The sequence below is a fragment of the Aspergillus ambiguus genome (assembly GCF_047715705.1).
Source record: "Aspergillus ambiguus strain CBS 117.58 unplaced genomic scaffold BDV59scaffold_1, whole genome shotgun sequence".
NCBI classification, from domain to species: domain Eukaryota; kingdom Fungi; phylum Ascomycota; class Eurotiomycetes; order Eurotiales; family Aspergillaceae; genus Aspergillus; species Aspergillus ambiguus.
The window spans coordinates 1,370,713-1,394,478 of record NW_027395514.1 but is presented as its reverse complement, the minus strand read 5'-3'; the positions used below and the strand labels follow the sequence as shown (position 1 = coordinate 1,394,478).

General features: G+C 50.5%; 7 protein-coding genes across 7 annotated transcripts; 2 read left to right on the top strand and 5 right to left on the bottom strand.

Annotated features, from left to right (window-relative positions):
* The first annotated feature begins 2 nt into the window (after positions 1 to 2).
* On the top strand, positions 3 to 6,661 carry BDV59DRAFT_6658 (AP-1 complex accessory protein LAA1). Its single transcript, XM_073696881.1, has 6 exons — positions 3 to 2,541; positions 2,597 to 2,953; positions 3,006 to 4,283; positions 4,337 to 4,568; positions 4,619 to 4,917; positions 4,977 to 6,661. Exons 1-6 carry the CDS (start codon positions 103 to 105, stop codon positions 6,531 to 6,533), a joined length of 6,162 nt encoding a protein of 2,053 aa, XP_073553366.1. The 5' UTR covers positions 3 to 102; the 3' UTR covers positions 6,534 to 6,661.
* A 388-nt stretch (positions 6,662 to 7,049) lies between these two features.
* Positions 7,050 to 8,470, bottom strand: BDV59DRAFT_197497 (uncharacterized protein; the record flags this gene model as incomplete). Its single annotated transcript, XM_073692938.1, has 2 exons — positions 7,050 to 7,225; positions 7,279 to 8,470. The coding sequence occupies 2 exons, from the start codon at positions 8,468 to 8,470 to the stop codon at positions 7,050 to 7,052; spliced, it is 1,368 nt and encodes a 455-aa protein (XP_073553365.1).
* A 1,046-nt stretch (positions 8,471 to 9,516) lies between these two features.
* Positions 9,517 to 11,154, bottom strand: BDV59DRAFT_206910 (amidohydrolase; the record flags this gene model as incomplete). Its single annotated transcript, XM_073694884.1, has 1 exon — positions 9,517 to 11,154. The coding sequence occupies one exon, from the start codon at positions 11,152 to 11,154 to the stop codon at positions 9,523 to 9,525; it is 1,632 nt and encodes a 543-aa protein (XP_073553364.1). The 3' UTR covers positions 9,517 to 9,522.
* A 333-nt stretch (positions 11,155 to 11,487) lies between these two features.
* On the bottom strand, positions 11,488 to 13,638 carry BDV59DRAFT_206907 (major facilitator superfamily domain-containing protein; the record flags this gene model as incomplete). Its single annotated transcript, XM_073694883.1, has 8 exons — positions 11,488 to 11,782; positions 11,832 to 11,936; positions 11,995 to 12,711; positions 12,760 to 12,831; positions 12,891 to 13,182; positions 13,233 to 13,303; positions 13,360 to 13,477; positions 13,508 to 13,638. The coding sequence occupies 8 exons, from the start codon at positions 13,636 to 13,638 to the stop codon at positions 11,546 to 11,548; spliced, it is 1,743 nt and encodes a 580-aa protein (XP_073553363.1). The 3' UTR covers positions 11,488 to 11,545.
* Positions 13,639 to 14,943: 1,305 nt separating this feature from the next.
* On the top strand, positions 14,944 to 16,182 carry BDV59DRAFT_6628 (uncharacterized protein). The gene is made up of 2 exons (XM_073696873.1): positions 14,944 to 15,103; positions 15,164 to 16,182. The coding sequence occupies exons 1-2, from the start codon at positions 15,050 to 15,052 to the stop codon at positions 16,025 to 16,027; spliced, it is 918 nt and encodes a 305-aa protein (XP_073553362.1). The 5' UTR covers positions 14,944 to 15,049; the 3' UTR covers positions 16,028 to 16,182.
* Positions 16,183 to 17,594: 1,412 nt separating this feature from the next.
* Positions 17,595 to 19,507, bottom strand: BDV59DRAFT_206905 (adenosine deaminase family protein; the record flags this gene model as incomplete). Its single annotated transcript, XM_073694882.1, has 4 exons — positions 17,595 to 17,795; positions 17,850 to 18,367; positions 18,420 to 19,292; positions 19,342 to 19,507. The coding sequence occupies 4 exons, from the start codon at positions 19,505 to 19,507 to the stop codon at positions 17,595 to 17,597; spliced, it is 1,758 nt and encodes a 585-aa protein (XP_073553361.1).
* Positions 19,508 to 21,248: 1,741 nt separating this feature from the next.
* On the bottom strand, positions 21,249 to 23,684 carry BDV59DRAFT_206904 (FAD-binding oxidoreductase; the record flags this gene model as incomplete). Its single annotated transcript, XM_073694881.1, has 6 exons — positions 21,249 to 21,385; positions 21,946 to 22,830; positions 22,886 to 22,932; positions 22,991 to 23,193; positions 23,234 to 23,345; positions 23,404 to 23,684. The coding sequence occupies 6 exons, from the start codon at positions 23,682 to 23,684 to the stop codon at positions 21,249 to 21,251; spliced, it is 1,665 nt and encodes a 554-aa protein (XP_073553360.1).
* Between the last annotated feature and the right edge of the window lie 82 nt (positions 23,685 to 23,766).

Sequence of the window (23,766 nt, the reverse complement as noted above, 5' to 3'; positions counted from 1 at the left end):
ACTCCGTTGCACATACATTTCTCTCCCTCTCTGCTCGCTTTTCGATCCCCGATCCTACCACCGACCGCATGGGTCTCGCTTCTGCCGGAACAGTCGAATGCAATGTCTTCACCTGAAATCGCTGCATCTACTTCCGACAATGCGGCCCCTCGTGCGGAGCTGGATATCACAAAGCTGCATGCGCTCCCCTCCGAACAACAGGACCTGTACCTCCTTACCTTCACGTCCGATCTCGTCCAGCATGTCTCCGGGTTGGATAAGGCGGAGATTTCGTCGCAGCAGAAGTTCCTCAAGAAGGAGTTATTCAAAATACTGACTCTCTCGTCGCCGACGGTCACACGGGCCATCCGCAGTAACCTAGGCCGGTGTTTCGGTGCTATCTTCAGCAAGGGCGATCGTGGAATACTTTTCGAAACGGTGACGGACCTGCTGGGGGTTTTGAATGCGGGGAAACATGAAGACACCAAGACCAAGTTCGCCGCGGCGCATTGTTTGGGGGAGGTGTTTGTTGTCGCCGGCGAGAGTGTCTTCGCCCAGTCGGGCATTGTGATCGCGAGTCTCCTCAAGTTGCTGAAGTCATCCAGCAATCACACCGGCTTTCGCGGCTCGATCTTTGCCGTGGTGCGGAAAGTCCTTCACGGTGCGGGCGTCCCCGTCGATGAAGGAACGGCACGAGATGTCTGGAAGCAGGCGCGCAATGCTGCTACGGGGGATAAGTCGACCTTCGTCCAAGTACACGCCTGTCGTTGCCTGGAGCAATTGGTAACCACGACGCCGTTTTTCGACAACGCAAATGATTTCGATCATTTGAAGACGCTGATCTGGAAGGTCATCGAGAGCCCCGTGGCGCCTGTGAGACATGCCGCCGCCGCTTGTCTTGCCCGCGCATTGACCAAATTACATGCGACCGATGCCCGCGTGATGGCCGCCCCGAAACCGAAGAAAGCGAAACGAATGTCGAAGAAGCCCGCTCCTAGACCTGGAGATGACGAAGAGGAGGCTGAGGTTTCCGAGTCGTCTGCACCGAAGAAGTCAGAGGCACGCTTGTTCTTTCTTCTGCCCGACCTCCTGCGACAGCTCTCCGCGCAGTACCTCCGGAACACCACGTCCAATCGCGCCCGAGCGGGAATAGCCGTTTGCTATAAACATCTTTTACGCACTCTGGGAGACAAGCTGGTGGAGGAGCGTTATAACGAAATCGCCAATCACCTCCTTTTCGAGCTTCTCAACCACCCTACCGTTATCTTCAACCGATTCAGACACCTTATGACAAGGAAGTTCGTGAAGAGCATTCTGGAGGATACAGTGGGCCGCGAATCTCTTCGCGAAAATAGCCAACTTAACGCTGCAAAGTGGTTGATAAACGACGTCCTCAAAGACTACCCCCAAGTTATCCAAGAACGCCGCGAACCAAGCAAATACTCCTTGACGAGTGCCCTGAGCGCTTTGACTTCCTTGATTTTCTCACTCGGCTCAACTTTCGGGTCCCTGGCGGAACCTTGTCGCGAAGCATTACTGCAGGTTCTCCCTCACCCGAGTTATACCGTTCAAATACACGCCGCACATTGCTTGCGGGCGTTCGTGCTTGCCTGCCCACACCAGCTTCTCTCTTGCGTCACTATTTGCCTGAACAGCTTGAATAGAGAAGTTGGCCAACTTTCTACCCCACGGCAGGGACCCCGGCGATGCGTTGGATATGCGAATGGACTATCGGCCATGCTGAGTACTTCTCGGTTGCAACCACTCTATGGCTCTGTTGATGTGTTCTCTCGGGTTTTTGGACAAGCTACCGACCTCCTGAAAACCAGTAGCAACTCCGAGTTACGTGCTGCAAGCACCCAAATCCAAGTAGCATGGATTTTGATTGGCGGGCTGATGCCTCTGGGCCCTAGCTTCGTGAAGATCCATATGTCGCAACTCATGCTATTGTGGAAGAACGCGCTTCCAAAGCATGTCGGCAAGGAGAATATTGCGCAGCGAGGATACTTGGAGATGAGCTTCCTTGCTCACGTCAGGGAGTGTGCCTTGGGCGCATTGCTGGTATTCTTAGAATTCAACAACAAGCTCATCACTGCCGATGGAGCCAGAAGAATTGCTGCCATGCTCCAAAACACTGTGGCGTTTCTTGACGATCTTCCTCGTCAGAAGTCTGTTACCGAGGTCTCACAGCGCCTGCATCCTTCCTTGCAGTTGCATGATATCGCAGTCATGGTCCGTCGACGTGTATTGCAGTGCTTCACAAAGCTCATCCAGGTTCACCCTCACAGCCATGGCGATGTTATTTCTCAAACCAGCCTCTTAAGTTTGTCCATCTCTTCGTTTGCAGACCCAGATGCGCCTCTCTCCGGGCCGCTGGAAAGCTCTATTGCAGCATCCACTGCTCAATTTGAGAGCCTGTGGGACTTGGGTGATAATTTTGGATATGGATTGACAGGGCTGGCAAGAGAATATGTACGGGTCACTCTGTCCGGCAAAGATGAGAATGATAACGGGCCGTCCTGGTCTGCTGTTGACTCGGCGGACCAGGCCATTGACGACGCTGTGAGTCGATTATTCCTCCTTTGACAACAACGTTTTATCTAACAGTCTGTTCCAGTTGACCTTCCCTATTTGTCAAGCCAGCGAACATGATTCCATCCTTTTATACTCCTCCCGGAACGGAAAGCACCTTGCGTCTGACCCCCATTCCACGGGCGTTGTTAACTCGGCCATCGAGCTCTTCTCTGCTGCCGTGCCGTTACATGCACCAAAGGTACAAGAGAGCAGCATAGAGCAAATTGCAACATTCCTCTCCTCCTCCAGTCTTCAGCGGAACCCGGGTCGCAAAGCCGCTATGATAGTCAATATCGCCGTGGCTTTGCTTCGAGCCTTGAAGGCTGCCTCCCGAGAAAGCAGTTCTCTAACAGGAAAGTTGAACCCATCGACGGATAAAGTCCTGCAGGAGCTTCTTCAGGTGAGTCCTCCGTTGTAGCAATTATCTAGTGACGTGTGGCTAACAAGTTTAGAAATTCGTCCTCGATGCTGATCCAGCTGTACGGACTATTGGAGTCGAAGCACTTGGAAGGCTATGCGACAGCTCTGGCACAACCTTCACCAGTACGCAGATCAACTGGCTGGTCGACACCATTGTAGAGAATAGGGAGCCTAACGCACGTGCTGGTTGTGCAGCTGCTTTGGGCTGTATTCATTCACAAGTCGGCGGTATGGCAGCTGGCCTGCATCTCAAGACCATTGTCGGAGTGTTGATGTCTTTATGCAATGACCCACATCCCGTCGTTCATTTTTGGGCCCTTGGGGGGCTTGAGCGCGTCGCCAATTCGGCCGGTTTGACCTTCTCACCATTTGTGTCAAGTGCTCTGGGCATGCTTGCTCAGCTCTACAATGCAGACACTCACAATGAAGAGGCCGCGGCTTTGGCAACCTCCAATATTGAGATGTCTTTCCTGACTCCTGTCGTCATCAGCCGATGTGTTGATTCGCTAATCAACGTGTTGGGTCCAGACCTCCAGGATATCACGAAGACTCGCAATTTGATCCTCACCTTGCTGAGACAATTCCAACTTGAGGACAACGCAGCTCTTGTTACTGAGAGCTCGAAGTGCTTGGACCATTTGTCGCTGTATGCCCCTGGATACGTGGACTTCTCCGGATACGTGAAGCGTCTGCAAAGTGAATTGTCGGCTGACAACCCACTGATGCGAGATGTGGCTATTCGCGGTCTGAGTAACCTCATGAAGAGAGACGCTACTTTAGTAATCCGTACTGCTACGCCTAGTCTCGAGGAGGAAATTTGGCTTGCGTTTGACGATCATCCGGATAATCCGGTTCTCAAGGATATGATCCAGGACTGGTTACAGCAGACTGCTCTTACAGAAACCGGGCTGTGGATACAGCGCTGTCACAACACGTTAACCAAGACCCGCGTCAAAGTGGAAGAACCTCCAGCGACATCCACCATCAAAACGGCTGCAAATGATCTGCCAGACGATGAAGTTGCAGGGTTTGCGTCCGCCATTGCTGGGGCCGGACAGGCGGATAACGGTAACGAGAATGTTTCTGGCCAGGAGCTACTGAAATGGCAGACTCGTAACTTTGTTATGAGTTGTCTCAGTGAGCTTTTGGCGACCGTCCAGGAGGCGATACTACCAGACCAGACAATCCCTGCGGAGCTGGCGCTGCAGCAGAAAGTCGGTGATATTGTACGAATGGCATTCTCGGCGTCAACTGCGAATGTGATTGAACTACGAGTGTGGGGATTGAAAATCTTGGATCAAGTTCTTCGGGTATGTTGCTTTACCCAAGCACCACTACTATCGATCTGCTAACGATGCTCTAGATGTTTGGCAAGACACCAGACCCTGACTTTGCGGAAGCATCTCTGCTGGAGCAATATCAAGCCCAGATAGGATCTGCGCTCACGCCCGCATTTGCTGTGGATTCTTCCCCAGAGCTCGCATCAGAAGCAATTAATGTCTCTGCCACATTCATTGCGACAGGAATCGTAACGAATGTCGACCGTATGGGCAGGATTTTGAAACTCTTGGTGCTCGGCCTTGAGAATTTCTCAAGTATGTGTACTGCGAGATATCCCATAAGTCATTTCGCTAACGTGGTTCAGAAAACCCGGATACCACAGAGATCGGTGACTTGAAGGGCCTCAATTCGAATGCCAGAGTCATGGTCAAGATGGCACTGTATTCCGCCTGGGCGCGACTTCAGATCGCCAGTATCGAACAGGACTACTTGAACGACGTAGTGCAGCCTCATCTCGCGAAGCTGACCCCATTATGGCTTTCTTCTCTCCAAGAGTACGCTAGGCTGAGGTTCGAACCGGATATCTCTGGCAGTTTGGGCACACCTCAGAGCGGCAATCTGGACGAGCTATATGCCGCATTGAATCGGGAGACTCTCCTGAAGGTAAGACAACGGAACCTATGGCGTCTATAATAGTGGACAGATAATAATTCTTTCTACAGTTTTACCAAGATACCTGGTTGAGCCTCGTTGACGCTATCGCCGGACTGGTGGAAAAAGACATAGATTTTGTCTTCGATGCTCTCGATGGCAAGTCTCAATTAGAAGAGCCGGACAACGAAGAGAAGAAGGAGCCTTCTGCTAATGGCGAGATTGAGGGCAAGGGCCACGACATCAACTACCGGGAAGAGCCTGTTGCGTTCTTTTTCGTTTTGTTCGGACTAGCATTCGAAGCCCTTGTTGATCAGTCTACCACGTCGGGTCAAAGGTTGGAGATTCTGCAGGCCCTCTTGAGGATTCTGAGGCCTGTCATTTCTGGAAATGCCATTTACCAGGATGCAATCTTCTCCGAAACCATGGACACACTTGACCGCTTGGTATTAACGGAGGCTATCTCCATCCAGAACGTTATTGTTGACATTGCACGAAACCTGTCTCTGGATCATCCCTCTGCAAAGGGAGGCGACGGGAGGGACGACCATCTCACCGATGATATCGAACAGCTGTTCGAGTTGACCAGGAGCATCATTCTCGTCCTCGCAAACCTCCTCCCTAACTTGCGCGAAACCACGCCGCTTGCTCGTTTCAACGTCGGATCCGAGGACGCCCTGTCGCTCATCCGACTCGCTCTGTCTTCGTTGGTCAATGTTGCTTCTATTTTCCCGTCTATCATCCGCAACGACCTAAATGCCTGCATTCTGCACATATTCAGCACAATCCTCGCAACCGGACTTTGCCAGGAGGAAGTCGTTCCCCAGGCCCTCCCGACATTCAAGCAGTTCATCCAGGGCATCAGCAATCAGAAACCGGCTGGCCCAGAGCAACGGGAAAACATCAAAGTCGTGTCACGCCAGCTTCGCGGATGCCTGACCCGGTTCCTCACGACACTCACGATCGCCCAACGCCGCGAGTCGGAGACCTCGTTGCCTTGTGCCAAGAATACCCTCCTCGCCATCACCATCCTGTTGAGCTCTGGAAGCCACATGATTCCGCCGCAGGATCCCGTCATTCCCCGAGTTCTCGACGAATTCCTCGATTGCCTCCAGGATGTCGGCCTGGCCACCGTCGCAGCCGGTTGTCTCCGCACCATCCTTCTCGCCGCAAACCCTCGGTCGCCCACCGACGAAGTAATCGGCAGATATCTGACTCCCCGACTCGTCAGCTTCCTGATTGGCTGCCCGACGGAATCCGGGGACATCCCCAACGACCCCGAGAACTCGCGGACAGTCATCGCGCGGACATTGGTGGCCTTCGTGTCCAGCGCTGCTGATGTCCCCACAGCCATGTGCCTCGTGATGTCTGCCCTTCTCGCGCGTGGCAAACGCGAAGGCCAAGTGGTGTATAAGGAGACGTCTGGCAATCTGCTGGAACTGGCAAAGGCAAACCAGGCGGTCTTCCGCGCGCTGGTCGCGACCATGGCGCCGGATCAAAAGGCCCTCCTGGAAGAGATCCTGCGGAGCGCGGAGGCTGACATGCCCGCAAACAAGGGCCGCAGAGACAGCGCACAAGTGAACGGACAGCAGGCTATGCCGAGTATTGCTTTGAGGTTCGACTTCTAGGGATGAGTTGCTTTCTTCCTCCGCGCTCCTATATTGCATTTTGTGGTTGAGATTTCGATCCTCGCTTTTATTCCAATGTCTGATTTTTATTTTCTTGCTTTGAATATATAATATGTGCCTCAGGTTTACGTTGGACTTACGTCCTGTGCGAACGAGGTTAACGACGTGGACGATTCAGGACATGATGACGGGTGAAGATACATGGACTGGAGATTCTTTGCATATATAGAGACGAAACACGATAGATCAATACATTATGTGTTTGAAGGACCGACGTTATGCGCACGTGGAGTGCTCTATTCGATTTGTCTATTTTCATCCAGAATTATGCTGGTGTTGGGGTATCGAGGCTGGCACAACACCCAAAGCGGGGAATAGGAAGGAGGCAAGAAATAGAGATCATAGTGTAGTAGGTAAGGACAGGAAGAGATCTATGGATGATGATAGAGACTGGCGGGCGAACGGAAGAGACAGAATGTAGTGATATAATACAAAGGACAGACGACGACGTTTTGATTAGCCGAGCGACTCGCCGATATGGACCTCAGGGTTAGCTTTAGCTTCAGCCATAGGGGCGGCCTCTTGGACTCGGCGTTTCTCGGTGGTTTCCACCGCGGGGATATCCTTCTTCTTCTCGGGGCCGTCCTGCGTTTTGCGGACGGAGTAGTATTTGAGGAAAAGGATGATCATGACTGCGACTAGGTCAGCATTGCATCTGCGGAGACAGCATGCTAGGGAAACTCACCGGCACTCGTTGCGATAGCCAGAGCGGCTCTCCGAGTGAGGATCCATCGGAGGCCTTCAATCTCACTCTTTCCGTCACTGTTCAGGGAGACCGTGATCTTATAGTTCAGCTCCTGGACGGAGGTATCGATGCTGCGCTGCTGCTCGCGGGTGGCCATCTTGTGGTCGTTGAACATGCCCTTGATGTCGTCCTTCAGCCCGGCGAGTTCCTGGTTCAGGCGCTGGGAGAGAATATCCGACTCGTGCTGGAGCTGCGTCCGGGAGGCCCGCTGGCGCTGCATCTCCGAGTTACGCGCAGTCTGGAGCGACGATTGAAGCTCCGAGCAGGCCGCTTTGAACAGGTAGGATTCATTCTCGACGTCCGACTTGGACGTCAAACTCTGTTTCGCGAGGTCCAGGTTGTTCTGCAGAATGCGACGGACGGCCTTCATGATCGTGACGGACTGGTCCTCGGTGAAGCCGCCCTTGGAAAGATCCCGCACGAGCGAGTAGGTGTCGAAGTGATGGACGTACGGCGCGGGCGTCAGATGCGGCGGTTTACCGTCGCCGTTGGGGGAGTTGTGGACTTCAGACGAGGGCGCGAGGAAGGACGACGGAGAGGGCATGTGGAGGACGCCTTCGAGGGGATTCCCACTCAGGGGATGTGGAGGGTGCTCGGAGCGGTCTTCGCTGGGAGCTTCATTGGACGGTGATGATGCTGCTGAGGGTTCGTCCGCGTCGTGGGTTTCTGTTGTCGTTGGTTCCTCGTGCGCGTCCCGCTCGGAGGAGGGCATGCTCTCCGCTTGCTCGGAAGACTCTGCGGCTGCGACTTCTTTGGTCTTGTCCCGGGATGATGTCTCGACTGCATCATCTTTGGAAGCTGGTACTTTTGCTTGCCGTTGGTCCTCCGAGACGGACGGTTTGGGGGATGTGTTCTCGTCGGTGTCCTTTGCCGCGGGTGTTGGTGGAGGTGGCTTGGAGTCAGATTCGCCTTTTGGACGGGAGGGAGGAGGCAGGTTCGCTTCCGCCGCAGGGCCGTATCGCCTATGGTAGGCCTCTTGTGAGGCAGCTTTTCGGCGACTGGTATGGAAAGGAACGTGGTGGGAGGGGCCGTTGTTGGAGGGAATTCGAATGGACCGGTAGGTGGTGGGTTCGCAGGAGCGAATGGCGCGCATCAGGTTGGGATAGAGAAAGGGGAGTCTTGGGTTCGCCATAGTGAACGGGTTAAAGAGAAGAAGAAGGGAAAGCCAGAAAAGAAAACGCAGACAAAGGAGCGAGACAGAGAGAGCGCGGTGATGAAGGCATCCCAATGATGCATTTTCCCGCGGCGAAGGAATGCGGCGGCCGAAAACGTGACGTGGGCGGTGAGTGTCCCCCGCGGAAACCATGCCGTTTTGGGAAGTGGCTTTTCGCAGTATATACTCCAACTTCGTGTATCTTGCACCTCCTTCTCCCTATTCCAAATTGCATACTCATCAGTTTACAACCTACGTCGAAGAAGCACGGGGAAATTAGGCCATTCTGCTCTTCTTTTATTCCTCCAGGTTAGCAACAACTTAGCTCAGACGATCTCGTGGTTCTTCAATCTAGTTTTGGACGATACATTATCAGCTTCCTAATTATACCTATTACATTTCTAAACTACTACAAGGCTTATCAGGTCCAAAACGATGACCACAAGACGAGGCCCTACTATAGGTACTTTCAACTGTATAAAGCAATTTTCGCACTCTACGTGCAGAGTATTATAGTAATCTTCTACTGGTATAGCTCCTTCCCGCCGTAAAGTATCTGGGACTTCTTCTCCAACTATACCATATAACTGCTAGCCCCTATCTATTCTTCGAGTATAAGCATATCAAAAGAATGCGCTACGTCAGACTGCATAAGGTCGATCTCGTGTGGTAACGACCGGAGATTGATGCATACGAGAACTCCATTACCACTCCCCCGGTGGGCTTCTGGACTGAAATGGGCGAGCTAGTAAGCATCCATCGCTGGAAGAAGACGCAGGTTGATCCTAGTTCGATGCGCAACGACGGGCTGGTTTATGCCGAATGTATATAAATCCCATACTAACAAAGAACCTAAAGTGAGCCACATTTCCCCGTTATTAGTCGCAAGCCCTTGCAGATACACTATTGAAAAACCTCCTTGATGATAGAATATGATCCGTAATTGCTACTCTTCCAATTCTAATGCCCACTGGCATTGGGAAGAACTGTGTTTAGTCGAGTTTATTGTGTTCTAATCCCAGCACCTCCTATTATAGTATGTTCTTCTGCGCCGCATCAAATACCTTCATACCTCTGCTCCAGGTCTGTTGTACCTTCGCCTGCAGCAGACTATTCGGATTCCATTCCATATCTAACACCACAAAATCAGCCTGATGACCAGAGACAAGACTACCCGTCCAGGAATCTGCATGCCTCGAGTACGCCGCGCCCGTTGTCGCCGCCGTGACTGCGGCAGCCAAGGACAACTTGAACTGATCATTCACAGTCTCCGTACTTCCAAGTTCAATCGCAGACCTCCGTGTTGTGGCGTTATACAGATTCTGTAGCGCAAGGTGAGCTGCTGTAGGCGAGTCGGACCCAAGCGCCATAGGAGCACCGCCTTCCAGAAACTCGCGATACGCGAAGGCCCGGTTGCAACGGTGCGGCCCAACCAGACCCGGCCACGCTCTAAACAGGGCAGGATCCGAGTGAACTGGTTGTACCGATGCAGTAATTCCCAGCTTTCCCAGTCTTTTCGCATCCTCCGGCGAGGTCAATTCCAGGTGCTCTATGCGATGACGACGTCCCGGTGTCAGTCGAGACAAGACGTTGACGGCCTGGTGAACTGCTTTATCTCCGATTGCGTGAATCGCACATTGCAGGCCAGCCTCGTCGGCCTTCCTAGCCACAACCTCCAGCTCATCTTCGGGCCATATAGGATCCACCGGATCCTGGGTTCCAGTATAGGGCTGGAAGAGGGCAGCTGTGCAACCATCCACGACACCGTCACATATGAGCTTGATTCCGACTATACAAAATGTGGGTGATTTTGATGAATGGTATTTCCCATGCATCTCAATGGCCTTCTGGAGATGTCCCTGGACTACTGACGCGTCCTTCGAATACGGGATAATCCAATGTGCAGCGATATGGAAGGGAAACCTCTCCGCGTACTGCTGGCGGAACGACTCAAGTACCGCCCACTGCGTCTCCTCCATCGCCATATCAATCATCCCAGTATACCCAGCTGCAGTGTACTCTGCCACAGCATGTCTCAGCGCCTGGAGCTTCTGGGCCACGGGGGTTGCCTCGTTCAGCCACGGATTCACAACATCGAGATGCGCAGCTTCGCTTAGAAGACCCGTCGGTCTACCATCTGCGTCGCGGTGAATCTTCCCGCCGGGAGGGTCAGCCATGGACGGAATACCAATCTCCTCCATTGCTGCCGTGCTGGCCCAGCCAGAATGCATGTCGTTGGCCTGGATGTAAATCGGCCGTGGATCTAGGTCGTCCAGCCAGGCGGCCCGGGCCTCCCCATCCGTTGTGGACTGGATCCAACCCTTGCATAAGACTCGCGGTTCTGACGGATTTTTATTCGCGTATTCTTGGATAGATGCCTGGATTTCTGCCAGCGACCTGCAGTGCAAAAGGCTGAGCTTGCGTTGAGACAAGGCAAAGTCCAAGATGTGCATGTGGCTGTCAATGAAGCCGGGAACAACCACTTTATTCCCCAGGTCAACCCGCCTGGCGCCCGATAAAAGGGCTTGTCGGACTATTTCGTCCTCCTGGCAGCCAACATGGCGAATTTTGTCGCCGGCGACAATCATAGCCTCGTTGAAGTCGGCCTCGTCGCCATTGCCGGGGGTGAAAATGCGCCCATTGACCAGTACAGTCGTCTCCATAATGATGCTGGAGGTATTGCAAGATGATTTGTCTCGATGAGCGGGATGTGGCAGATTCGAAACCTATAGCTGGAGCATTGGTCTACTTAATACCCGGTGCCATGGTCTTCTACCTAGCAGGCTTATATCCACTCTCGCGGAAAGTGACGCCATTCGTGGATATTCACCCGCCGCCCCGCTTATACTGTCTGCTTCATACGAGCACCATCATTATCATTACCTACCTAGGTACCTAATGATAGTACAGAGCCCGGCTGCTATATTGCACTATCTCTGTTCTGAACATGTGTATGCCCGTGTGATGTATTTATATTCCTCGCATAGGACTAGAAGCCCGTCATCCCACCCATTCTGCCTCCGACCTTTAAGCCCTCATTGCAATAGGTGCGTGTTAGTGGCTCTTCCTAGCCACGATCTCCATATAGAACTCTGCGGTATATTGCCTTGCTGCTCGCCCCCACATGATCATCGGTACCACCAGCAGGAGAATGCCAAAGCAGAGGCACCCGACCGAAATAAACATTCGCTGTACTCCCAAGCCGTCCAGCCAAGGGCTAACGGCAAATGCAGCTGCCGTTGCGATGGCATTGCGAATGTATGTGATTCCCACAAGGCCCTCGGCAACCAACTGTTCACGATTAGTGACGACACAACTTAGGGGACTCGGGCGTGATTACCTCAGGGTACGAGTCACCAAAGTATGGCAGAATGATTGATGTAGTTGAGCCAATCCCGAACCCAGCACATCCTGAGCCTATCAGGGGAACAATCCAAGCTTCTCCCTAAAGTTGATTGTTAGCCAGCATGACCTGTATAGACATAAAAGGGAAGAGATCCTACATGCGCAATACTGATCCCGTATAGGAAGAGGCCCAGCGGAGTGATAATGAGTGGCGCTAGCAGCATATGCAGCCGCATCTCTGGATCGTAAATGCCAGATCGACGTCGAGCCAGCCAGACCACATAGTAGTCGTTGAGTGGACCACCAAAAACAGAACCAAGTACCGCCCCCGCGAATGGAGCAATGTTGATGTTGCCCACTCCAATCGACGAAAAGTTATATGGTGGTGCTGCGAAAAGTATGGGTTGTGTTGTAGCCAACACAGCGATCCAACATAACATCAAAGAGTATTCCACAGCCACAAAGGCAACAGCTGGGACACGAACCAACAGCAGAAATGGCCGCCAGACTTGTTTCCAGTAATTCTGCATGCTAAGGTCAGAAGCATGCCCTCGCCATGTAACCCGTTGTGTGTACGGTCTCCGGGGCGACGGCGGCAAGTCGGTGGCTATTGTTGCCTCGGTCTTGGATGCAGGTGACGGCTCAATGAGCCTGTCTGGAGTAGATTCCTTGCCTTTAGTATGTTCAGCATATGGACGCATCGGCATATCCTCACCCACAACTGGGCTGACGTCCTGCCTGGCGTATCGTGTTTCCTCGAACCCAACTATGATTAAAACCAAGACAACCCCGTTGAGAATAGCACACCACCACCATACCCACCGCCAGCCCTGGCTGTTAATAATGTATCCAGTGGGAATAAGGCTCAGATATGTCTATCGAGGTTAGTCTCATAGATGGAAGTGGAAGCTTCTCCGACTTACACCGGTCACCACCATGATAGAGTAAATGCCATTCATGGTGGCTCTCTGGTGTACGAAAAAGAGGTCGACAATCTAGATCCCAACGGAAGTTAGAATCGGCCGGGCTCTCAGTAATCAGGAAAATACCTCACCGTCATCTGGATGATTGTATCATTGACAGATCCTGCCAGCCCGGCCAGGACCTGCAAAACCACATATTGGGTCTTGGTCTGGAATGTAGCCTGTCCAACATTGACAAGCACCATCACAGTTGCCGCCGCCATGTACACAGGCTTTCGGCCCACCATGCTTGCCAATGGTATGAAGAAAATGCATCCAACTGCCAGACCGGCCAAGCCGGCCGCGTAAGTATTATTCAGGTAGGCGTTTCCATAGCCTAGTTCGGAGGATAAGGAAGGCCAGGTCACGGTGCCTACATCTAGCCTAAAAGACGTTAATAGCAATCAGAAAAGGGAGTATATATGGCAACGTACGTTGTAAAAACCATCAGGGTGAATAAACAGGCAATGGCAAAGTTTGCTGATTTTTGCCAAATGGACCAATTCTAGTCAATTGTATCAGAACCCAGGTCACAAACAGCAGGGTTTGGCTAGTTCCCACCAGTGGCTCATTTGGATCATTTGATGGTTGCGGTTGAAGAACGATATGACCGTCAGTATCCCGATCTACTCCGCTGAGATCGCCTTGGCGTAGATTGAATACGTTAATAAGGGGTGGTCTTCAGGGAAGTAGAATGGATGGTGCATACCGTTTCCTAGATATGCAGTCCCTGGCGGAAGCTGTTGGGTATGCTGCATTTCGCGAGGATCCTGGAGAGGGTTCTCCATTGTTCGAGTTTGACAAAAGATCCTCCGCATCCTGGATGGCAATATGTCCCATGGGGGTAGGTCCACATATATACCTTATCTAGCACACCGCACTAAGTAGCACTGGGGAGATGGGGATCATAGTCCACTGAAAGTATATCTCTTTGAGAATGGGAAATATAGGTGCCTGTGATTAGTGACTGTTGTTGAGCACTTTCAACCTGGCAGTAGAGTATTAGCATTGTGGAGATTGACTGAGTGAAAGGGCAGTGACATAGTACACATTACCTGATTTGGCCAAGACGGCGGAAAGTGACGCTATTGGCGGAGAGATTGGGGCCTCAGGCACTAAGACCCAGTTGTACCCCATATGAATCTCCGCATTTCGGGGTTGATATCTGGGGCGGAAGAGTATAAGGCTGGAATTATGGGCTCTTCACGTATAGTTAAAGGCTCGTTGGGCATTGTGCTTGGGGAGGGAATGAAGCTCAGACGGAAGCATCTATGTCGACAACTACATATAACTGGATGAGATATCTCTCGTATATACTTTCCTGATCAGGCAAAGCGTGTGGCCAATCTACCGTTATCGAACCCGCTCCGGACGGGGAACAGCCCTCACAATACATTGTATCCTTTTACCATATGGCGCTTTAATCTTGGAATCTCAAGTTGACAGCAACATCTGCTGGATTGCCGCGTTGTACCCTTCCCGTCTGTATGATGCTGACCCAGGAGAATTCTGCACGGCAAAAAAGTTACCGTCCGGCTCGTCGTCCGCCTGCGTATCTCCGAACAAAATCCGGATGCTTGACCTGGAAGTGCCTTCTCCTGCATACATTTCCTTGCATCTCCCATGATTTGACGATCTTAGCTAATGCAACGCAGGTCGTCAGAGAAAGAAAAAGTGCGACGAACGTCGGGACACCTGCGGAAACTGTGCTCGCCGGTGGATAGAGTGTGTTTGGCCGTCGCCCACACTTTCTGGGACTCCAAAGTTGGTTGGAAGCAACAGCCCAGTTTCAAGGTCAGATCGAAATCATATAGGGCTAGCGTCTGACCCACCTAACCCCTCGCTACTCCCCAGTGTTGGGAATTCTGTCTCGGTCTCGCCAGCGCCCTCCCACGCGGAGCCTGAGGGAGAATTGGATACCCCGTTATGTTTGATGCGTGGGCCAAGTGTCTTAAGATTATACCTTGGAGAGTCCTCAAATGCAGGGATTCAGCTATTTGACCTGCTGCAGACCAAATGGCTCCGTCAATTAATTAGACCACAGGCTTCTGATTCGGTAATCGAGCTCTATCATCACGAATTGATGGCCATGGCAATGTTTACACCGTTCCTTATGCAATCCCTCCTCGCATGTTGTGCGTTTGAATATCCAGCACACGACGCTTTTGCTCAACAATATTTCCAGCGACTGGCGGAAACACTCTATGTCCACGCTGTAGCTGGCCTGCGCGAGTTTCTCCAGTTGCAGGGTATGACACCTACGTCCACAGTTTCTCGCACTGTTCTCATGCTCTGTATATTTGAGGTATGTGGCGACAGATATCACACGTTGTAGACCACTATTGATTAACAGTCATTGGCGCAGCGAACGAGGCCATTGCCATCTTCAGGTGTTGTTACCCACCTATCTGGCCTTGCCCAATTGGTACAATCCGAGGCTATCAAAGCAACATCGGATAAGGCCTTGTCACCGCAGAAGGAGTTCATGCGCCGAGTAACATTGGAAGCATTCATATTCCATGCGGCAACCAGCGTTCCTTTCCAGCCGCTTCCAGACCAACACCCAAATATCGACCTGGCTCTGACCCTTGCGGAACGCGCACTACAGGGTATGTTTAGCAACGGAACTCCAGAGCATTCCGATTCCCCGGTATTGGGTGTCTCACCAAAACTATTCCTCCGCATTCGGGAGATCTCGTTGATGCATCTCAAGCACGAAGAACAATACAGCCTTGCTCACTACCTGGAACTCCTGTCCGAGATCGAAGCAATCGAGAAGGAACTGCCACTAAACAGGAGTCTCGACTCAAATGGCACCATGATTTGGGATAGGACGGTGCCAAAATTTCCCCGTTCCGGGACATTATATACCGAAAACCCTTGCGCCAGCGACACCCTCCTCCTTGGACCACGGTTGTATATCGTTTCAGCCATGATCCTCCTCACGGATATGTCAAACTGCCACAACCACATGCCTGTACATGATATTCACGAATTGGTACAAACAGGGATACAGTTGGTAAACCAGTTGCAACCGTCGGTGGACTACTACGCAGAATATTATAGTTGGCCAATTCATGTCCTGGCCCGATTTGTTTCGCGTCAACGAGACCGGGATTGCCTCATGGCCAAGGTACAGGGATTTTGGGAGGCAACAAGGTGTGGTACAATGAGGCGGCTCGCAAACATATTGACAGCGGATAGTGGTAAGACATCATCTTGCGGATGATGACAAGCACAGTGTATACGATACACTTCCAAGTCACGTACCTCAATTCCCAGATACGGACAGACACTGGTCAAACCAATACCCAGCTTATGTGCTGGAACTGCAGACATGGAATCACAATGTCAGGCATTCGCTTAGCACACAGTGGCATGATGAGAGCAGCATCGGGGTGGTTTGAACATACCTCCATCAAGAATGGAATAGAAGGGGCAGCACTCAAATTATGCCCCTGGTTCTCCCCGATTTTGCTGCAAACAATCGAACTGTCGTGCTCAGCCCTCTTGAAGTCGTGGCCACCAGACTCAGTCTATGTTAGTCTATGTACGAGCTGAATGGCCAGGAGACAAACCATGGACCATAATACACATCATTCTAACGAGGCTGGTCATATTAGACAGAATCGAAAAATGGAGGAGTGTTATGCTAAAATACCCGCATTCCGCTCTATCCGGCCTAGTATTGATAGTGTCGGGGGAGATATCGGAGAATGATCCGCAACGATTCATATAACGAACACGGTCAATTATGACAGTAGGATAGGTGATGAGACAACAAACCGTTTCACAACAGAATAAGACCTTAGAACATAGTTTCTCTTCAGGTCCTGATGCCGCCCCTGGCCTTGGTGGCCTTTCAAGGCCCTCTCAGCTACCGACATGTCCAGCCTGTCTATACGCCTCCAACGCCGGAAACATAACACTCGTAGAGTATATTTCGTCTCGATCCGACCTCAGCGCACGGGGGCAGGTCATCAAGCAAGTTGGTGGATTTGATGAGGCGTTCGCTACGAACCCCACCTGGAAGTTCACATTCTTTGCGCCGAATACTGACGCCTTCAATCAGACGGGCGGCCGGTATTTCTCGACATTCAAGGAAACGCCGTAAGTAAACTAAACCTTTGACTGGACAAAATCTCATAGTCACAGGAAGGGCAAAATGTGGCTAGGAAAGAAACTCATTCACCACTATGTTCCGAACACTCTACTGGAGTCGACTGTTGTCTCAACAGCCAACGCTTCCCCACTCGAAAACGAAACGTCCGAGGAGTAGTGACCAATAAATTTCAATACTAATAAGCTCAACCAGGTAGATTTTGTTACGTCCAAAAATATAGAGCCATTTGTTCACCCAGGTCATGTTTAAGGCCGCGTCCCCATCAACTAATTTGATGCGCTCAAGGAGCGTGCCGTGCAAATCATGTACGTCCACCGACCCAACTACTGCACCATATACCCGCCTAGCTTTGTCTGTCTTGACACCATCCAGGAAACGTCGGAGTTGGCTGGGATGTAATGCCAACACCCTTTTTTTCGGATGAGAAGAAATGGTTCTAAGCACATTTATTACCGGGCACAAGCTTGGTAGATATAGAAGACTTTTACTTTCGGCAGACTCTTTTGGTGTTCTTTTGACTGCGCCGATCCTTTGGATCTATTTGTGACTTTTCGTGCCTGTTTCTCTTCGTCATACTACTAGTGTTAGGGCTATCTCGGGAGACGGCTAGACCTCCCCATTATCTCGGTACGAATGTGAATCCTATTTTCGTCTTCAGAAAGAGTAGACAAGTCTACACATCCGCCACAGCATACTGGGAACTATATTCGTCTACAACCCACTGACAAAATTCCTCCCACTCTTTGTTCCAATCCCGAATGCGTTCCCCCTTAATTCCTTTGCCGTGTTCTGCAAGATCAATATCTTGAACCCAGGTGGCGTCATCTTGGTCCTCGAAGTTAGACCAGCGGAGACTGTTTTGGGCCAGCGCCCCCTATTGTAACAGGTTTAGCAATTATATTCTGTGGGGTACTTTGGAGAAACATACTAATCCTGCCAGTCCAAGATTGTCAAAGGCTTGAATGGTCTCATAAAAATCATAGCTAATACCGGCGGCATCTTGTCCAAGAATGGCCGGGTCATCATTACTGATTGCGGTCGGTACTCCGTTTGCAATCATGGCTGGAAGAGGGTGGTGAAGGATATCTGTTGCAAGTCGGAGGACCTCGTTTGAGATCGGACATACTTCGACCATTATTGCGTTTTCGACAACATCATTCATCAGCTTCGGGTGCTTGTATAACGAGAAGCCATGACCTATGCGCCTCGAGTTAAAGAGAACCGCATCGAAAAGGTTCAAGTCAGTGGAATTGCCATCTCCGAGAGTTTCTCCAGCATGAAAGAAAAAGGGAACGGTGACATTGAGCTTCTCTGTTTGCTCTTGGAACCAGATGAGCTCGGGAGCTAGCTCGATCAACGAATGTCCCAAGTCCTCTTGGGCAACCAGATCATAGCCACTGAAAAGCTCTGGGAATCTCTGTTTACGCTCTAGGGCAATACTCATGCCTTGATAGTGACGTTAGTGAAATTTTTCCAACCAAAGGGGCTATCAACTCACTGCGGGTCAAAGATGCACCCTGTTTTCCACGCCAATCTGACCAGATAACCCTGACTCCCCAAAACTTCGATCCCTTCTCACTTTTCTTGAATTTTCCCAGCTCATCTTCAAGAACCTCCCACCAAACATCGAGATCAGGATCCGGGTCTTCATTTCCATTGTGGACAAGCTTTCCTGAGGAGCCTCCGGCTCGGATTTCCACCCACCGGACGCCATCCTCGGCGAGCCTTTCGAATAGTTTTCGGTAGAAAGTACGTACTACAGGCTCGTATGTTAACATAGTGCCGGCAGGGTCAAAGTAACCTTGAAACTTTCTCCATATTTCGTCCACACCAAGCTCGTGACGGACTGAATCCTCGGGCGAGACCGTCATTTTAGACGTGACGAACTTGACAAAAGCATCCTGGCCTCCGGGGTAGCTGTCAGCTGCTCTCTTAACGGGAATCTGTGTGTTTGGCACGTAATCTGTCGAATGAATAGATGGAGTATCTGTCTGAACCGTGGTGTTGACGTGTGCGAAGGCAATTGTCGCATTTTGCTTTCTCTCCTCCGTGGCAACATCGTGCGACGCAGACACAACCATTCCCTCGGTATGAATTATTGTACGAATAACTGTTTCATACGGAAGCATTGCGGACAGGTGAGCATGCAGCAGCGAACCCTTAGGCATGCGTTTTACGATCTTCCACAGCTTTGTCGATGAGATAAACGGGCGAGCTTTAGGAAACACCTCACCAGCAAATCTTTCCTCCTCAGGACTTTGAGGTGTCCCAGCGTGGCGCCAATAGTGATCAATTTCATCTTGCCGGATAGCACGTACAAGGGCGTCGGCGTGTTGCGCTACAGGAGAAAGTTTCTGGCGGAAGATATGGTCTATAGATCGTGAGTATCCTCGCCATATGGTGGATTCTAGAAAAAGTACCTTGTCTCTGCCTCTTCTCAAGAGTTATCATAGCCTCACGAGCAAGAAAATGTTGTCTGACCTCAGTGCTATTCGCCAATGGCACATCCGGGGGCTCGGCTGCGACAGCTGGGGGTACCAGAGTCAAGGCCAATGGGCCTAGCAACGGGAGAAGGGAGAAACGCATCGTTAAAGTACAAGTATTTCACACGCTGGTAGCGGTGAGAAAAGAACAAATATGACTGTCTTTTGACTAGGCAGTCTGACTCAGTATATGTAAATAATGTTGTTTGTTTTGACAGATTTGGTCCATAGCTCACCCTTATTTGTGCCTTATCCCTTACGTAAATGAATGTGATGGTGTGATGGAATTTAGCTGGCTGCATTTGTGGTGATTGGAGTTTGTATTTCTTTTCTAGGCTACATTGCTTGTGTCCTCTCTTCCTTTATTCCGTCCCTTATTTAACATATAGTATTTATCCTTAGCCTCAAGTGTCGGTTGGTAGGATCTATCTAGAACAATACGAGTACGGCAATGTGTCCAGATTACATCTTGAAGAGTCAGCCTGCCTGTACTGAATTTTGGTTCCAAGTTTCTTGCTCTCTCTCTTTCTATGGGTTGTCGGATTCTCTCGGTCGCGAGCCTTCCGAGACCTTTGAATTGTGCCACTCCTGCTGCGAGCTCTAGCCCGTATCGAGATTATGAATGCCAAACTTGGCACCACGAGAACAACAGTTGATAGAAATCAGCCTGGGCTCAATTGTAATTTTCCAGGCCAAAGGCTAATAATCCAGGAGTGGGTATCTGTTCTATCAGGGCGACATCCCTGCCCTCCCTACAAGCCTAGAGCAAGGGAGCGGCATTCCCTGAGTTGCCAGATTCCGAGAGGAGAGCAATTGGGTCCATAAGTCGTCCAGGTTTTTTACCCAAGGTTGTTGAAATGATGGTTTACAACCTAGTAGATTTAGCCTCCGAACTAATGTCAACTCCCCAAAGCTCCGAGTTTTACGAGCTAGAGGCAAAATATAGTTATTTTTGAGACCCCGTATATTATAAAACGGAGTGAGCAGTTCGTCAACTATTCTTTGTTTTTATCATATGCGCGACACACTATGAAACCACACAGGTTCTATAAGGTTATACTCCGGCAGAGATCAAAAGACTACTAACTTGATCCTTACCTGCCTGCGCAGCATGAACTGACCGATTAACAGCGGCGAGTCCAGGAGCTAAATGATTGATTAGATCCTAAATATCTGAGGCCTTGTTGAAACTTAGACTCATGTTATATAGAGTTATTCGTTGCCGCTATATGTACCACCGCTTCATTTCCCAACCTCACATCTCACTATTACGTCGTTTTATATACTGTAGAGGGACCTAACCATACAGATGAGACCACTCGTCGTCCTGCACATACAACATCCCTACATAATTTTGACGGTGGATCCCAAGCAACTTCTGCCATGCCTAGACACACCGCACCCTGTATTATCTACGTTATGCAGCACCAGCAAATCCACATAATCACTAACCCATAAATCCAACTCTAAATTACTCTGCGATGTTAGACTAATCGCCACGCGTACATGGCTATATAATAGCTGGATATCTACCTATGTCCTAACCTAATAAAATTCTATATGTTATTTAGTACTGCTCTTTAATTGCGTTAAGTTTATATCTGACCCCTCTAATTAAGGTAACTAAACTATATCATTCCGCGTGAAAGCTCGGTACATATTCCTTTTAACTGTTTAAAGAGTGCTTATAAATTAACTATTTAGCTCGGATTCCTGGGCTTCTTTATATACTCTAAAAGCTTAAGTATTGCAATACAGGGCTTTCTTTAGGTATGGTATGCCACCACAACAAGACCACAACCATAATTTGACTGCCAACGAGTACTGGACAACGGCTTTCCGCCCTAGAAGCTCGGAGCTGGGATGACCGGCTTCTTCGTGATGAGGGCGGTGATATTAGAGAAGATGACAGCTGAATCTGGCTCCCGCGCTGATGCCTGGGTCTTTAATAGTGTGCGCCACAGAGACACTGATAATCTGCCTAAAGTAGGCAAAGTTATATAACGCTATTTTGAAAGTTGGATAATCAAGGAAAACACTGATCATTGACGGAGAGCGACCATTTCGTATCTCCCTAAGGAATCTATCGGCGTTGCTGCGTTTTCTTGCGCAATCTTTATCCCAAACAAGTCTCCCCAGTCGAGATTGTCTCAAATACCTCTGTCCTAAACGTCCTAAAACGGGATCCTTATGATAGTCTGGCGACGGGGACGCGCATTACTGCCAATTCTGTGCGAAGTGCGTGTCTAACTGGAGCTACCTGATTAGTGAAGCCATTAACTGACGTTATACAAAACGCAATGTTGTGCCTATGCCTAGCCTAGTCTGCTTGCGGTTACTGTACAGCCTTATGATAGATATCTCCTTGGACTGTGTGTTTCCAGCGAAGAAGGATGTCGCTGTATCAGGGATCTTTCTTGAAAAGCCACGGTGGTGTCAGTGGTAATAAAAGCCAAACCAGATATTTCTCTCACGAAACAGATTAAATCCGCGGCTTCAGCGTAACCTGCGAAACCCCCCTATTCCAAATTCCCGACTTACCGGGCGACAAAACCCCATTCGGATCCAGCGTATCCTTCATGAGGCCCGTAAACCTTGAAAAAGCACACTCATTGAAGTCCATCTTTATCGCCAAACGATCCATATAGCCCACATGCGTTCGGTACGCCATGTAGCCCTGCTTCGCACCGTCTTGCACCAGATTTTTGTATAGCTCGAGCATGCGCGCTTCCTCCTTGAGAGTGTAAATCACCAGCTCAATACCGACCACATAGCGCGGGCAGACGTGGAAGTCAGCGAAAAAGTCGAACTTTGAGTCGATAGTGCGCTGCTTCGCGGTGAGATACCACTCGTACAGTTCGCGGCCGGAGGAAGGGATGACGGGCGAGTAGTCCATGTGTGCGCCACCTTTTCCCGATCGACTATCCACGAGCCCAAGAGGGGCAAGAGTTGGAATGCCGCTGTGAGGGATTTCTTCCTCTTTAATCTCAGCGGCGGTGATAGCCTGCCCGGGAGTACCGGGGAACTCTCGCCATTCGATTTGGACGCCTGGGATAGAGGAAAATGCGCGCTGTATGGTTTTCTGCAGAGCTGGGAGCATTTCCACTGATCCGTAAAGGGAGAAGTATGCTTTCCAGAAGCCCCAGTTCTGTTGCTTGCGGATTTCCTCTAAGACGGGGTAAGGTACGTAAGAGTTTGATTTCATGTACCGGTTGAGTTTTGCGAGGATCTCAGGATCTTTGGACATTAAGGCAATGCGGAAGATGTTTGCGATGGAGGGTGAATTCAGGATAATGGAGCGGCGCATGAGGTCTGAAAGAGTCCCAACTAAAGGGACAAGGTCTTCTTCTCGAGGCACGCTGACCTCAATTGTGGCATAGGCCTCTGGGGCAGGGGTGATGTGAATGCCGAGTTTTGTGACAACCCCTATTTCTGTCAAAGATCATGATATGTGGAATATGAAATAGCGCAGAAGGCTTACCGAGGTTAGATTGATAGAAAAGTCCGTCGAGACCTGGTCCAAAGCCTCTGTTCGAGGAGTCAATATCCTTCACTAAAGGGACCATATTTATGGCGGCGAACACACCCCTTATAAAGCGGAAAAGTCTTGTTATCCTTCATCGCTCCCATACCTGTCCGAAGTAAATCCCCATTTGGTAAGACAACCTCCATTCCACACTGCGACTGCGAATGTTCTCCATTGGGTGTATAACCAAACCCACGGTCCAGGGTATTTCCCAACACCGAACCCCATCCAATCGCCGGGACTGAAGCCCAGATATTCAAGACCTCTCTGTTGGATTTCTTCGTAAAGGTCAAAGAAAGATACCCCAGGCTCGACGATAGCGTACGCGTACTCCTCGGTGATCTCTATGATTTTGTTGATCCGGTGGAGGTCAAGGATTACAGATGCTTTGACGACGGCGCTGGATCCACCGTATCTAGGGACTGTTAGCAATATGCCGATGCAACGGATATGATGTAATGTGGAGAACATACCCTAGGTTCTTGCCCCTCGAAACTGTCCACAGACGCACTTTGTGCTTGTTGGCAAGCATCACGACCTCCTGGACTTCTTCCACACACTTGGGCCGGACAGCACCGCTTGGCTGGTGGGTTGTAGCCGTTGAAAACGGATCTCCGTAGGAGTCCTCGCCTTGCGGTCCTTTGAGAGCACCGTGTTCAGGAGTGCGCGAGATATTTTCTTCTCCGAGAACATGCGCAGCGTCCTCAAAGAAGCGGCCCAGTGTTTGGGCATCGGTTGCTCTAACCATCGACATCGTGCTGGTGGTTTGGCAAGTGATTATACCAGTTTTATGTGCAGCAACGAATATTCGTATTATGTACTCCTGCAAATCCAAG